The sequence below is a fragment of the Photinus pyralis genome, unplaced genomic scaffold, assembly GCF_008802855.1.
Source record: "Photinus pyralis isolate 1611_PpyrPB1 unplaced genomic scaffold, Ppyr1.3 Ppyr1.4_LG4, whole genome shotgun sequence".
NCBI lineage: Eukaryota > Metazoa > Arthropoda > Insecta > Coleoptera > Lampyridae > Photinus > Photinus pyralis.
Window position 1 is genome coordinate 40,075,375 of NW_022170511.1, and position 14,476 is coordinate 40,089,850.

The following is a 14,476-nucleotide window of genomic DNA, read 5'->3' on the forward strand; positions in this document are numbered from 1 at the left end:
ATCCACTTTGCCATAAATGATCTGCCTTCCGGTCCTATTTCAATAGACTATGCACCCTTCCTTTAAAACGTCTGAATTTTAAAAAAGAACTGAATATCATCTTCCAAATTGCAGAGCACAATAGTTACCCAGAACACCTAATCCGAAAGCTCTACAAGAATGTCTTCCCCAAAACTACTTTTCCTTGCCGTTTATAGGTCGTCTTTCAAGAATCTTTTTAAACACTCCAACATTAACATCCCCTTTTCGTCCAAAGATAATCTCCAAAACAGCCTCGTTCAGACAAAAGATAAAATCGACAAGCTAGTCAAATCCGGTGTTTGCAAATTAAATTGTGCCACTTGCGACGCTTTTTACCTCGGTCAAACTGGTCGGAAACTAGAATCGCGGAACATTTTGCTGCCATTAAACATAATAATTTAAATGCTAAGTCGTCCTTTGCCAACCACATTTTAAGCTCGGGCCATTCCTTTAATCCCAAACTAAAGCACGAGATCCTACACACTTGGGAAAATCTAATTGCACCCTTTCAACTATTTAATATGTAAACATAATTTAAATAATATTTTTCCTGTAAGTATAATCACAGCTTTAAATATACTATAAATCTGTGGTATAACTAGCTACCGTTACATACCAATAATTAACCTCTCTTTTCCAGCATCGTCCACTCTTGTTGTATAATTTATAATTTGAACTTTTTTCCAATTAAATTCTGCTTTAGTAAGTAATAATTTTCCTTCAGTATTTTGCTCTAAACTCCGGTTTAATTGAATTTTACAACAATTAAAGTTTTATGGGGAATGGTTTGTGTTTAGGATCTCCATTAACAATTGACCCCATTGTGTGATAATCCATATCAAGATGGACCTCAACAATTATTTTTATTATTATTAATGTCACAAGGCATCATAAGAAATAATTGTAATCCTAATTAGAATTAATTTAGTTTTGCCGAAAAAAATTTTAGTGTTTTATCTTTGACCTTTTTTTTCTTAGTTTTTTTGTAATAAAACCTGGCACAATTTTTGTAGGTTGTACACAGAAAAATAAGGTCTTTCGAATAGCCTAATAAAAATTTTAGGTTGCTTTTATTTTTCGTTTCCTTATGCGTAATATACATACCCAAAATTTGAAGCAAATCCGTCGAGCCGTTATCTCGGCCAACATCCGTACGTTCATACAGACGGAAAAAATGTTTTTTTTGAAAGCTGCTTAAAATCATGTAAAATGTCAACATTTCAGGAAATGTTGACATGTCCAAAAAAGGGTGATCGCAATAGCTACCCTAGCTCATGCTAGGGAGCTATAATGGCGAATTCGCAACCTATACTCAATTGCTATATTATGCAATTTAAAATTTTAAGTTTTGCAGCCGTAACGCTTAAAGATGAGAATTATTAACGACCGACAAAAAGCGAGTTTATGATTTTGGACTTTCGTGAACACGATAACTCACTAACGGTTTCGAATTTTCCAATTCTGTTTTTAGCAATTGCAATAGGTAGACAATGGTTAAGGGGCTAATTGATTAAACGTTGGTCAATATTCGTCAACTAGAAGTGACTTTGTCGCTCGTTGTCTACATGGCGCAGTATATTTGTACATCAAGATAGGGTAGCTAGTAGCTTGTAAAAAATTTATATGTTCTAATAATCTAATTGAAAATGTTGTGTTGGACGAAAGCATGTTGTTGCTATTGTTTCCCATTACAGTTCAATTTTTTTTGTCACCATAAATCAAAGTCGAAATTCAGTACCTGATTGGAAATGTACAAGATCTGATACTCCAATTTAACAAGTATAGTATAATCAATACATGAACACGAATTATATTAAATACATCACTAAATTTTCAATTCATCGAAGTTTGATGATCCATAGAAAATTACAGGGAAGGTCCGTAATAGTAAAACTTCCGCGTTTTTTTTCTGCAATATTAACTTTCAAAAATCTTAAACGGTTGCGGAAATTTGATTGTACTTTCATTTTTACGATGGGGTTAGTTTTCAAAATTTCCGAAACCGCTGGAAATATACCTACACTTGCACTTTCTTCGGAGAATGAAATCGATCAAGGATCTGAAAGTTATTACGGTATTAAAAAAAAGAGAGAGTGCCGGTAATCTGGTGGGGACTACTGGTATCGGTAAGACAAAACCGTTTGAATTCAAAAGTGCAAGTGTCATGTGTGCTTGATTGTAAATTCATAATTGGGAAGTCGTCTTATTACAATTTTCGTAAGTGTATCTTGACAATTTTAATGCGCTCGGGATACATTGAGCGCGAAATTTACACTTTCATAGCTTTAAAGTGACACAGTTGGGTGGTTTGAAGACTAGTATCAACTTTGGCAAGGCATTTCAGGTATCTATAGAATTTTTATATTTGGTAACAGAAGCGCGTGAAAGTTTTATTTCGTTATTATAATTATTGTTAATTTAAATATACATTAAAACGTAATTTATTTAAAGCAGTAACGCCTCGAATTTCGCTTTCGTCCTTCATTAAAATTGGTTCGCGAAAAATTGCAGGCAGCCATGTAATTAGGAAAATTACATTCATTATGTAATACGGCTATCTGAGTAGTTTTAGCGCCGGCACACGTTATACTAGAATTATCGAGAGCAGTGCTTAAATGCGAAATTTAATAAGGGTTCAAATCGAAGTAAACTGCAAAGGAACAAGGATTAGAAAGTATCGCCTACCTACATTTATTAGGTAACATAATTTTACATTGGTTAAAATTGCAACAGAGTAAGTGTTTAATGGTAAATGACAACACTAAAAACTTGTAATTGGTAATTAAAGGTCTATTTAATTGTGTAATTACTGTATTCGACTCGAATTTCGATGTACCTAGTTGACAGAGATCACCACTTAACCATGGCGAGCCAAGTAGGGTACGTGCTCGAGCAATTTATTAATATTGACCAGTGTCAAAAAATCAATGTTGTAATAAGTTGTTATTGCGCTAACGCTGATTTATATGCGTTGAACGTAGTGAGGCTTGTCCTACTGTCTCAATTCCCAATTTTCTCCAGACAACGCGTCCCAATTCAAATTTTGTTGGTCCAGATGACAATTTGGGGAGGGGGAGGGGGTCCACATGGTCTTGCTATCAGCTGAAGTGGTTAATTGGATTACCCTCCTTGACCCCTTTCATTTTTCTTCGTCTAAACTCGCTTTAACATTCGCCATCTTTACCGAAAGCAAGCGACCTACATATAGACGTTAGAAACCAGAGGAATTTTAAAATTCACCGCATTCACTCTTAAGCCAGCCAGCTGAGTGTAAGCCCTTAATATTTTTGGCAATTTCCGTACGTGGTGCGCCTTTAATAATATTCTTCTTCATTTTAGGAAAGATGCGACAGTTTTGGAATGTTATTGGAATCCTCTTAGTGTTGCATTTTGCCGAGAGCAGGATTATCATAAAGAGGCAAATCGATAATACCGACGCAGCGATCGATCCCATACAGGTGAGCGAGAGAAAGAGGCGAAAGTGCATATTGCAGATGAAATCGAAAGTTTTGATGGTTGTTTTTTGTTTAATTACGCAATCTTTCGATTAATGAAATTTTAGCAAATCAAAAGTGAATTTATTACGTCAAGTACGGAGAAAGCGTTTTGTGCGGCATATGCAAATGCAACAAATAAAACCAGTTGTGCTTCACCATTTCTTCTCGTTGCAGGAAATTTCTTACGATGTTGATGATCGAGATAAAAGAGGAGTAGCAGCGGCAACCGATGGCAAATATGCGATCAAAAACGCTCTACTGGGCTTCGTCTTTAACGTAAGTTGAATCATTCACCCCATTCCCCACAGAAACCCACCCCGCTCGCTTTCATTCACGTAATTCACAGAAAATCAACAAATTTATCGATAAGAAAACTGCGTGGGTGATCCAGTTGGATAAGACCAATGTTGCAAAAAATGCGGCAGCTGGAATTTTACCACCCCAAGATTCGGTTGCCACACTAACCGGAGCAATCACGGGAGTAATAGGGCAGAAGTTGCAAGCGGCTACTCCACTTATTACGCTTGTAACGAGCAAAATTACAAGCGGTAGTTTGGGGTCGAGTTCGGGCGGCGGCGGCGGTTTTAATTTGGGTAGTTTATTCGGGGGTGGAGGCGGTGGCGCTACTGCAAATGTGGGTGTGAAAGTGTCAATAGCCGATGATGATGATGGTGGCTATACTCGTTAAATTCGTTCTGCAACTTGCAAGTCTTGCCCTATACTCATTAAATCCATTTTGTTGTTATCTCCACACATCAACCCATTTGCAGTATGTATATATTTCATGACTGTCTTTAGCTTTACTCTATGTAAATTATGTACAGTAATTTATGTATGTTAACTTGTTATTAAAACTGAATAAATTTTTTTTGTATTTGATCGTCGTTTTATTGCGGTTGAAATGCATACTTACTGCTGTGAGTCGTCTTAGTGAATAATTAATGAGCCGAAATTTTAGCCTAGCAAATCAATCTCAACTTCATTTGTTAAGCCATCGAGTACTACCAGGCGCCCAACGACCACCGAGGACATAGTAATCTTTGAAAAGGGACAAGCTGCATCCCTTGAACTTCCTAGTCAGCTGTTCGGATCTACCTTTACCACAATTACGCGCGTATCCACCGCGATCAGCGATTTAATGATTGTAAGTGTCACCCGTTTGGTTTGGTTTCGCATTGTTATTTTGTTCTAGAATTCCGCCATTCGGCTGCAAAGGGCGTTGGAGATTTTCAGGCCGTCTATTCGTGCGATGTTTGGTGTCAAGGGATTTGTAAGCGAAGTTACGACGGATAAACCCATTTTCTCCGACGCTTCGAGTACACCAAAATAATGTTGCCATAACTGCGTAGATGTACCAAAGTCATTATTTATGTTCTAAGTGTGTAATTGTAACATGTAGAGTATTTATTTATTATACCTCGTTATTTATCTAATTAACATTGAATAACGTCAAGAATGGATTTTTGATCTTTTCGAATTTCTTAAATGTTGTGACTTTTTCGGGTTCGAGATCATAGAGATTCCCTCCCTGTAGGAAAAGGAATCTCTCTATGAATAATGACATGAAAAATGCATTATGCAAATGAGATTCAACGAAAATGACTAACGTAATAACGCATTTAAGTGTAATTGTGTTAATTTCAATGAATTACCTAATGGTAGATATAATAAAATAATAAAAATCAACGTAACTAGGGCAAAAAATTTGTACTCTTCCAAAATAGCACTTCTGAAAATTCCCCCTGCAACACCGGTGTTCGTTTTTCTGCAGGGCATCGACCCTTTGGCCCGTGCGCGGAATTTTTAAAATTTAACCGAATTTTTAAATCAGGTGTCAAATTCTTGACAGAATAGCTTCCTACCTGAAACCAAAAATTGCCAACATATGTACGCACTTACAGACGGGAAATTGCTTCAGAAACAAGATCGCTGCGTTTTGCACATATGCAACACAATTTTTTGATTTTGACAATTTTTTTCTCCGTTTTTTGATAATATAACCCGGCCCAATTTTTTGTAGGTTGTACACAGGAAAATGAGGTCTTCCAAATAATAGAACAAAAATTTTAGGTTGCTATTTGAAAAAAAAAGTTCGATGCCGTTACGGCGCTTTAAAATTTTTTTTCAAAAATCCCGCCCGTTATTTTTCTGTTCGGTATGCCTAAAACATATATACAAAATTTCAACAAAATCCGTCGAGCCGTTTTCTCAGAAAATTGCCAACAAACGTACGTACGTACGTACGTACATACCTACAGACGGAAAAAAATTATATTCTTTAAAAGTTGCTTAAAATGGTCTAAAACGTCGACATTTGATGAAATTTTGAAATGTTCAAAAAACGGCTATCGCAATAAAATAGGCATAAATTAATCCAAAGATTGTCAAAATTTTATGAAATTTGATATATGTAAGAGCAAAGCTGTAGAGTATCTAATCTAAAAGGACGTTCGGACATATGCTTGCCGTACCAAAAAATAGTGGTGCATGCTTAAATAAAAAAGTAGATCAAACGCATTTTTTTAGTATAATGCCATAATGTCTCTCTAGCAGTCAACCTTACATTTTTGTCTCGAAGTTTACAATGTATTTCCTGCATCCATTGAATTTATCCCATCGAATCATGTAACATTTATTTAAAACTTTTTTTCGATAGGTAGCTCTCTTTGTAATTAAAATATTTAAACTTTTTAAAAATGGCGATTTTCACTTTGTTCCAATTCTATACAAAACGAATTATTTTTTTCAAAATATCGCATCGGAATATCCATCAGCATCAAAAACTACACAACTTTGCCAATTTACTCAATTTAAGACACCCTGTATTGGCGCGAAAACTGACAGGACTGCAGGAGCTTACTGCATCAATAACACTCTCAACATCGATGGCATTAATCTGGACCAAGTTGGAAAATTAAATAGCTTTTCCATCCCCCCCTTCTGCCCATTACAAACGTTACTAAAATTCCCAGCACCCCACCATCCACGAAATTTACACAGTAGTTAAAGAATAGCCTTTTTGTTGACGACCTAGGAAACAAAAAAAATGTGCTATTGTGACAACTTTGTCCGTCCGTCTGTCCTTCCCTTCGGTTGCTACTAGATCTTTATCTTAAGAGCTATTGTTCTACTATTTTCGCTATTCGGTTAGTTATGGTGTCGAGGCTGCATTTATTACAAAGAAGTTATAGTAAAAAATCAATTTTTTCATGTATGTATAATCATTTTACACTTTTGTCGTTTAATAACAATCCCCGAGATCGCTTCTAATTTTATATTGGCTGTCTGTCTCTCTGTTGTCTGTGTGTATGTCCGTGTGCACGATAACTTTGTTTAGAAACGTCGGATCGCTTTGAAAAGATATAAGGATGTAAGAAAAGTTTTTCAGTTATGTAGACTAACGGGCCAAAAAGTTGCAGCCCAAAAACTGACTAAACCTTCAAAAAATGTGGTTCTCTTATCATACTTATTACAAAAAAACGTATGAATGTCCCGTTTTCTGTGCTAGTAAATGTTCCTTTGGTCTAGGACAATAGACTAGAAACCAATTTCGAAAGAAAATTCAAAGGGCTGTAACTTTTGAACTAGTAGCCCAATCTTGGAACTGCTTGAAATTATGGATTCTACAGGCCACGTTCTATAAGAAAATTTTTTTCCGGGACGATCTGAGACAATTTTTTTTTCATGGCAAAAAAAAAGGCAGTGTATAACCTTCCTTTTTTCCAAAAATCGACTGCACCAAAATTTCTCGGGAAAACACTTTTTCTAATTAATTTTGGTGCGTAGAATGCAAAACAATTCGTACTTTTTCGATCAGACTTCTCAATCAAAAGTTATAGACTAGAAACCAATTTCGAAAGAAAATTCAAAGGGCTGTAACTTTTGAACTAGTAGCCCAATCTTGGAACCGTTTGAAATTATGGATTCTAAAGGCCACGTTCTATAAGAAAATTTTTTTCCGGGACGATCTGAGATAATTTTTTTTCGGGGCAAAAAAAAGGCAGTGTATAACCTTCCTTTTTTCCAAAAATCGACTGCACCAAAATTTCTCGGGAAAACAATTTTCCTTATTAATTTTGGTGCGTAGAATCCAAAACAATTCGTACTTTTTCGATCAGACTTCTCAATCAAATGTTATCTAGGAAACGAAACTTAAAATAGTGTAAATCCTGGCAATTTTTCAAAATGCATCGATTTGCATGAAAATTTGGTTCAACTTACCCTCCACTTCAATATCTATGTTATGTCGATGGGCGATGTTGATATTTCAGGGGCGAAAACTACCCATTTTTACCAAAACCTATAAAACTACATATTAAAAGCTTAAAATGAGCAAAATTTGGTTCAGATGAGTTGAGTAATGATTGTTAGATGCTTTGGAATATTGTTTCAATATTTCAACCCTTAAAAATCAACCCCTATTGTGGTTTAATGGAAAAAAAGGTATTTACCCTCAAAAAGTTAATAATTTATTATTAACGACAGTTATTCGTCATATTGAATATCTGATGTGAACCTATTTTCTAGTGGAAAAAACTTACTTTAATACTCTTCATTTTGATATAACCCATGGGTCTATTTTGTTTCTTTAACTACAGTTCAGATTTTCAAGGTGGTGATATTCTATTTGAATCGCCTTGTAAACCTGGTAAATACTTTCAAACCGAACATAGGGAATTAACATGGGAAAACAGTTTTTCGCAGATTGTTGCTCCCCAAATTAACTTAGAGAGTTCATAATGCCATAATTCCAGTGGTGCCATTATGAACCCTCTAAGTTAATTTGGGGAGCGAAAAACTGTTTTCGGATGTTAATTCCCTATGTTCGGTTTGAAAGCATTCACCCGGTATACCTACATTATATACCTAGTGTATGGAATTGATGTAAGTGTGTATGTCAGATTCTAATGAACGAAACATATGTATACTGGTCATGTAGATCATTTGGATTCGTTTTTTTAACAACTCGTTTATTTTTTATGATAGAAAGCGCATTAAACAAATTATTTTGTAGGTTTTTACAAAAGCTACAACGCTATTTACATCAAATCCCTTTAAAACTTAGTTTTGAAATGATGTGAGCTTAAAGGGCTAAAACAAGGCAGTGCTTGCATAATATTAATACACGTTTTAAACGTCTATCTGTCTTAATTTTTGTCGTACAGAAAAATGACAGCGACAAAAATGTTTGGAATTAAAAAGGCTATAATTGGGTGCTGTAGAAATTTTTACGTATCTCCAGTTGTTCTGTGGTTATTTTGAAGAGAAGGACGTTTTTCACTTTTACCTTCAATTATTTCACAATTAAGTCTTCTAAACTGATCATACTTCTAGAATGTAATTTAGAGAAAACTGGAAAACGTAAAGGACCAATTTTAATTAGGGGGTTGCTTGCGCTGATGTTTTCGCTGAAAAAAGTACGGATCTACCTTATTTTGATCGTAACTCACAGGCCGAGAATGAAGAGATTTGGGAACCTTTTGTGTTTGTGTTCGAAATCAAAATTCTTCAAATTTTACGACAAAAATTGATAATCATTGTGTGGAAGACGAACTATTTGTTGTTTGCTGCGACTCTGTACTTCGTCTTTATGGTGGTTTTAACATTTAGAATTCGTTTTACCCGTGTAGGGTCGGGAAAGAATAACCCTACCGCAGAAGGCACTGCGTGTCGTAAGAGGCGACTAAACAACTGTTCTTTTTGTCTAGTTTTACCTAAGGCCCTAGGGTAAACAGTACTCTAACTGTTTTTTTGTACCATTATTTGTATCCCTATCTCAAATAATTAAATCAGCGGACTTTATTTAAGGTGTATTGTATTGTGTAGCTAGCACTACCCTTTTTGCATTCACCACTTGTGATTTGGTACGTTGGCTTTCCATCCTTTGCTGGTTTAACTTCTAATCCATTTCTTTTTCTTTTTTTCTCTCAGTTCTATCTTATTTTGTTCTGCCTGTTTTTTATAGTTAGTGTAGGGCGGGTTTTTATATCAACCATCACCCGAGCAATTTACAAGTTGATGGGTTTTGTTTTAAAAAATCATTTTCTTTCGTTGGGAGATCCCTTCAGAGGTTTTCCAGACTTGCTAATATTGTGCCATGTTGTGCCCGTGTAAATTACTGAATCTAAACTGCAAGGAATATTTTTCTAAGGTGTTTTGGTGTAGCACTTTTTATAGCTGTACGCTTTAATAATTTTATTTAGATTCTGTTCATAGTATTATTTACAGTTTCTCGTGGGTACTGTTGCCTCGGGCATGTCCAATTGTCTACATCCCTTGAAATATCTGAAACTTTAATTTCGCAATCTTTTCAATTCTTCTTTTATCTCCTATGTTCTTGCTTACTCAATTTTGGATCACTTTGTATCAATTCTGGACTCCAAAGAAATTGTCTCGATCAGAATTATACTTGATAATTCCCGCCATATACGGGATCAATTCGTTAGTGGATTTTTTAACATTCAAATCACTAGGTACCAACTACAAATTTTTGCAGTTTGTATTTCATTTACTCAGGACATATAACGTAGTAAAGTGGAACTTGGCCCCTTTTCAAGGAAGTTCTTTGGTCGTGGATCGTTGGACGTGACTTTTATGGTCAACTCTCCGTCCAACGATCCACGACCAAAGAACTTCCTTGAAAAGGGGGCAAGTTCCAATTTAATACTCTCGTCATTATTGTAGATTACATAAAAATGTTCACGTTCAAAGCCTACATTGAGTTTAAGAGACATTTATCCATCGGTGCTAATAAGGATTGGTTTATTTAAAAAGGTGCATATTCACGGAGTTAGTACTCCCCTTTTTGTTAGGCAGCACATGCAACGTCCACATAAATTTCGATTTACCCTATACATACATCAGGGTTACCAACAGTTATTATGAACAAAGAAGTTATTGTGCTTGTCATGCAAGTGTTTATTAACCTAACAAATTTATACAGTTTTAGGTGTTTGTGTGTTATCCACAGTTCGTAAAATTCTCATCAAATATCATGGTAGGTAAATGAATCGTCGGCTACTATTGTCAATTACAAATTTAATTGCAGAGTTTCGCACTACCTTCCATTAAACCAAAACCAAGCTCGCCTAACGAAGCCATCCTCGAAGACTCCACTGATGTTGGTGTACCTACACTTCTCACATCCGGACTGGCAGGTCGAGAAATAGACGCCGACTTACACCCTTTAATTTCATCGGAACGTAACGTATGAGCCCCCCTAATTTCCAATTGACAAACAAAATTAATATCCCGATTACAGTATCATAAGAATCGAGATGCGATGAACATGGCAATTTTAAGAAACACGCAAGGAATGCACGCCCCGTTACGGTTAAATATGGAACTGCTGGCGGTGAAGAAGGTGGGCCGCTTGCCTTTCTTGCCGTCTTCAAATGCTATGCACGATGCCTTAACCGGCCGTGATTTAGAAGTATGGCCGGAAGATCTATATAACACTGCCGAATTTAGGGAAATGGCCGGTCAGCCGCATGCTGTGGTGGAAAAGTCTTTAGGAATTCTCTAACACTTGCATTTTCTTTCTAATTAAACTAATAATTATATAATAAATACATTTTTTTGCATTACATGTTATTATTGTTTTATACTAAGAGGTGGTGTCCTAAGTTGGTCCCTATTGCAATCTCGAATCGTATTGTACGCTTTCCATGTCTGAAAAAGTTCGGGATCTAGTTTGTAGCATTTCTAGTGCATCTTCCTTCCACTAAGGAATACTTATTACTTATATGTCTCTTGAGCTTGTATAGATCTCGCCATGGCATATTTTATGTAGGTGCTCCATTCTCAATTAGTCACAGACAGAAATAATTCTCTAAAAAAATGGTAAATGTAGGTCTCGTGCTTTAGTATAGGAGTTCTGGTACACGACTTTCATTTCATTTCATTTATTTATTCGTTGTTGCTTTACCTTATAGTAGGTGGCAACACCATGTCCCTAATACATACAAACAATAAACTTAGCACAAATACTAAAATTACAAAATGTATAACATATTAAAACAAACCGACACATTTAAAAAAACACATTAAAAGATACATTCTAAAATTGTGACGAACATGCAATAAATATTTTAAAAGGTTTCAAATGTTTAAGTATTCATTTAGGTGATAGTACGCTTTTTCTACTAGAAATTGTTTTAATGCAAATCTAAATTTTTGGTAGGTTTTAATGGCCTTAATATTTGGCGGTAGTGCATTAAAAATTTGACACGTTCGAAACGTTAAATTTTTTTGAAACAATGATGATCTGTGTTTGCCAGGGTTTAAGTACATCTTCTGTCGAGTGTTGTAAACATGTTCAGGATTTAAAAAAAACGATTTCTTTGTAAACCCTAAGCAACATATCTCCAGAATGTAGGTGTCTATTACCATCAATATCCTTAATTCTTTGAAAATCGGTCTGCACGACGTATTGAAAGGTAAAGAGCATATAATTCTAATAGCGCGTTTTTGCAGAACAAGTATGCGCTAAACGTGAGTACTGCCACCCCAAGTACATATATTGTACCGAATATGAGAGTGGAAGGCTCAATAAGCACAAGAATTAAAAACAAATTTTGGAAGAATAAAAAAGTAAATTGTGTGCTGTTTGATAGGTCAGTTATAGTCCAGTCAAATAAGAAAAAATAAAAACATTAATCGGTAAAGATCTGAATTTTGGTACACATATTCATTAGTGTTCCCCATTGGACTTACTAAAAGTCCCCGTCAAAATGTCTTGCGCTCGAGGCACCATCTTGGAAAAAAGGAGCACTTGTTCAGTTTCTTGCCTATAAATCGGCAACAATTATTGATACGGAAAAATTTGAATTTTCTTTCGAAATTGGTTTCTAGTCTATAACTTTTGATTGAGAAGTCTAATCGAAAAAGTGCGAATTGTTTTGGATTCTACGCCCCAAAATTAATAAGAAAAAGTGTTTTCCCGAGAAATTTTGGTGTATTCGATTTTTGGTAAAAAAGGAAGGTTATACACTGCCTTTTTTTGAGCCCCGAAAAAGTGTTTTCCAGAGAAATTTTGGTGTAGTCGATATTTTTTTTTTGAGCCCCGAAAAAAAATTGTCTCAGATCGTATCATGAAACATTATGTCATTACTAGAATGCATTATCGCAAGACGATTCTGTTCATTTTTTGGTGCTTTTACAGCTTTCGGTGTAGTCATAAAAAAGACGGTCTCCTTCCATAACTACGATACGGGGCCTAAACGCGTTCTGACGCATTCAGCGTGAGATTACAGCTAAAGCATTGGAGATACAAACAAATGTAAATACTCTTTTTTATAGGGAATTTAGTAAACTATATTTTTCATGTAAACTATTTCTTCGTATCAGTAATAGTTGCCGAGACATGGGCAAAAAACTGGAAAAGTGTACCGTTTTTCCAAGATGGCGTCTCGAGCGCAACAGATTTTGACAGGGACTTTTAGTATGTTCAATAGAAAGTCGCAATAAATGTGTATACCAAAATTCAGATCTTTACCGATTAATGTTTTTATTTGTCCAAAATTGCGCTAATTTGACTGGACTATTAGGGATACAGGCGATTTATCTGAGATGTCTGGGTATACAAAAAAAAATCTGGCTCATTTGATAAGTGGCCCTCTGCGCTTTATGCACTGTCATCGCCTTGGCTGAAGGAAAGGCAAATTGGCACTTTTTGGGATTTTTGGTCATTTGGCACGTATACCTACACCTTTCGGAGGGTAGGTACCCAACCATAATCCGGATTAGGGGTATACTTTGCCCCCATTGGCCCATTTAACCAACTTTCTATCTCTTAAGATAAGTGAGATCCCCGCCATAGTGGCACTCCAAAAATGGACACCGTGTATATACTATATATTTCAAATATTCCTACCTAAGTATCCCTAAAATGGTCTCGCTCGATCCCATTACACTCCATATAAAATGCAATAAAGTTTGAAAATTATGATGAAAGAACCTTATTCACTGTATATCAATCCAAATATTTCACAGATTCCTACCTAAATAGATATCTTGATCTTTAAAAACAGATGCGCTCGGTCGTCCTCTAAGTTTTAAAATTATTTTTATTTGAATTGAGCATATTTTATCCCTTCTCCTCTCTGCAGGGAGTTTGGATTTTCCAAATTTTGGGGAGTTGCGACCCCACGGACCCGAGCTGGTAGATATAGAGTGAGGACAACTGTTTAACCTGCTAACATTTACATATCACTTTTTTGCCCTAACATATACCTATAGGTATACCATCCAAATAATTTAAAGTCTGTCCTTATTCCAAAATTGGTGCTTCAAAACAATGTGCTGTGTTGTGCATATATTAATCTCGTTACTACCTATACCAATTTCCTATGTAATTTTTATCTAAACTCTAATAACGATCTTTGAATCTTTGAAAATAAAAGTGAATGCCAGCGCATTCTCGAAATGTTTCTGTGTTTTGGCCATAACTTCGCTATTTGTAGGGCTACAACAAATTTTGAACGGGAAAATTAATCAGCATAAAATTCTGCACAACTTTGGCCATTTAAGCGACTTTGTATCTCTTACGATTTACGAGATTCCTATTTATATTGCAAATGTGCCCAATACCTATACAGTTTAACAGAATGTTTCACATCAGATATAGTAGTCTTTGAATTGTAACTTTTGGCTTTCTAGCAAAGCCCATTCAAATGTTTTTAACGACAGGGCACTTGATATAGCAATTTTTGTACATAAATATAAATTATAATTATAATCCAGCCAGTTCAACTGGTAGGTATACCGTAGACAAACTTATTTATTATTGGCACGGCCTACTACTTGAACCGTTCAAAAATCATAACTAACAATAAATAATCGGTGGTAAATCTGGTAATGTATTATTAAGCGTAGGTACCTATAACCTTTTCTTTTTTAAAAGTTTGAAAAAAGGTATAGGTAGATACCGAAAGTACATGATTAGTTTAAGGGATAAT

General features: G+C 35.4%; 2 protein-coding genes across 4 annotated transcripts; both read left to right on the plus strand.

The window, feature by feature from the left end:
- Positions 1-2,127: 2,127 nt before the first annotated feature.
- On the plus strand, positions 2,128-4,971 carry LOC116169292. Of its 3 annotated transcripts, XM_031485349.1 has the most exons (5): positions 2,128-2,365; positions 3,361-3,479; positions 3,693-3,794; positions 4,477-4,662; positions 4,711-4,971. In XM_031485349.1, exons 2-5 carry the CDS (start codon positions 3,366-3,368, stop codon positions 4,846-4,848), a joined length of 540 nt encoding a protein of 179 aa, XP_031341209.1. In that variant the 5' UTR covers positions 2,128-2,365; positions 3,361-3,365; the 3' UTR covers positions 4,849-4,971. The 3 variants fall into 3 exon arrangements, with proteins under 3 accessions (XP_031341209.1, XP_031341207.1, XP_031341208.1); XM_031485347.1 differs by lacking the exons at positions 4,477-4,662; positions 4,711-4,971 and adding an exon at positions 3,865-4,395 and having other exon boundaries at positions 2,129-2,365; XM_031485348.1 differs by lacking the exons at positions 2,128-2,365; positions 4,477-4,662; positions 4,711-4,971 and adding exons at positions 2,404-3,291; positions 3,865-4,395.
- Positions 4,972-10,356: 5,385 nt separating this feature from the next.
- LOC116168498 (proteasome maturation protein-like) lies at positions 10,357-11,106 on the plus strand. The gene is made up of 3 exons (XM_031484376.1): positions 10,357-10,515; positions 10,567-10,725; positions 10,780-11,106. Exons 1-3 carry the CDS (start codon positions 10,513-10,515, stop codon positions 11,041-11,043), a joined length of 426 nt encoding a protein of 141 aa, XP_031340236.1. The 5' UTR covers positions 10,357-10,512; the 3' UTR covers positions 11,044-11,106.
- The last annotated feature ends 3,370 nt before the right edge of the window (positions 11,107-14,476 follow it).

What these genes read in the sequence shown, in the direction of transcription:
- LOC116169292 (XM_031485347.1), top strand. Translation starts at nt 3,366, where the DNA reads ATGCGACAGTTTTGGAATGTTATTGGAATCCTCTTAGTGTTGCATTTT. An exon ending in CAGCGATCGATCCCATACAG is followed by an intron (nt 3,480 to 3,692) that starts GTGAGCGAGAGA and finishes TTCTCGTTGCAG; the next exon opens with GAAATTTCTTACGATGTTGA. An exon ending in TACTGGGCTTCGTCTTTAAC is followed by an intron (nt 3,795 to 3,864) that starts GTAAGTTGAATC and finishes CGTAATTCACAG; the next exon opens with AAAATCAACAAATTTATCGA.
- LOC116168498 (XM_031484376.1), top strand. An exon ending in TAATTTCATCGGAACGTAAC is followed by an intron (nt 10,726 to 10,779) that starts GTATGAGCCCCC and finishes TCCCGATTACAG; the next exon opens with TATCATAAGAATCGAGATGC.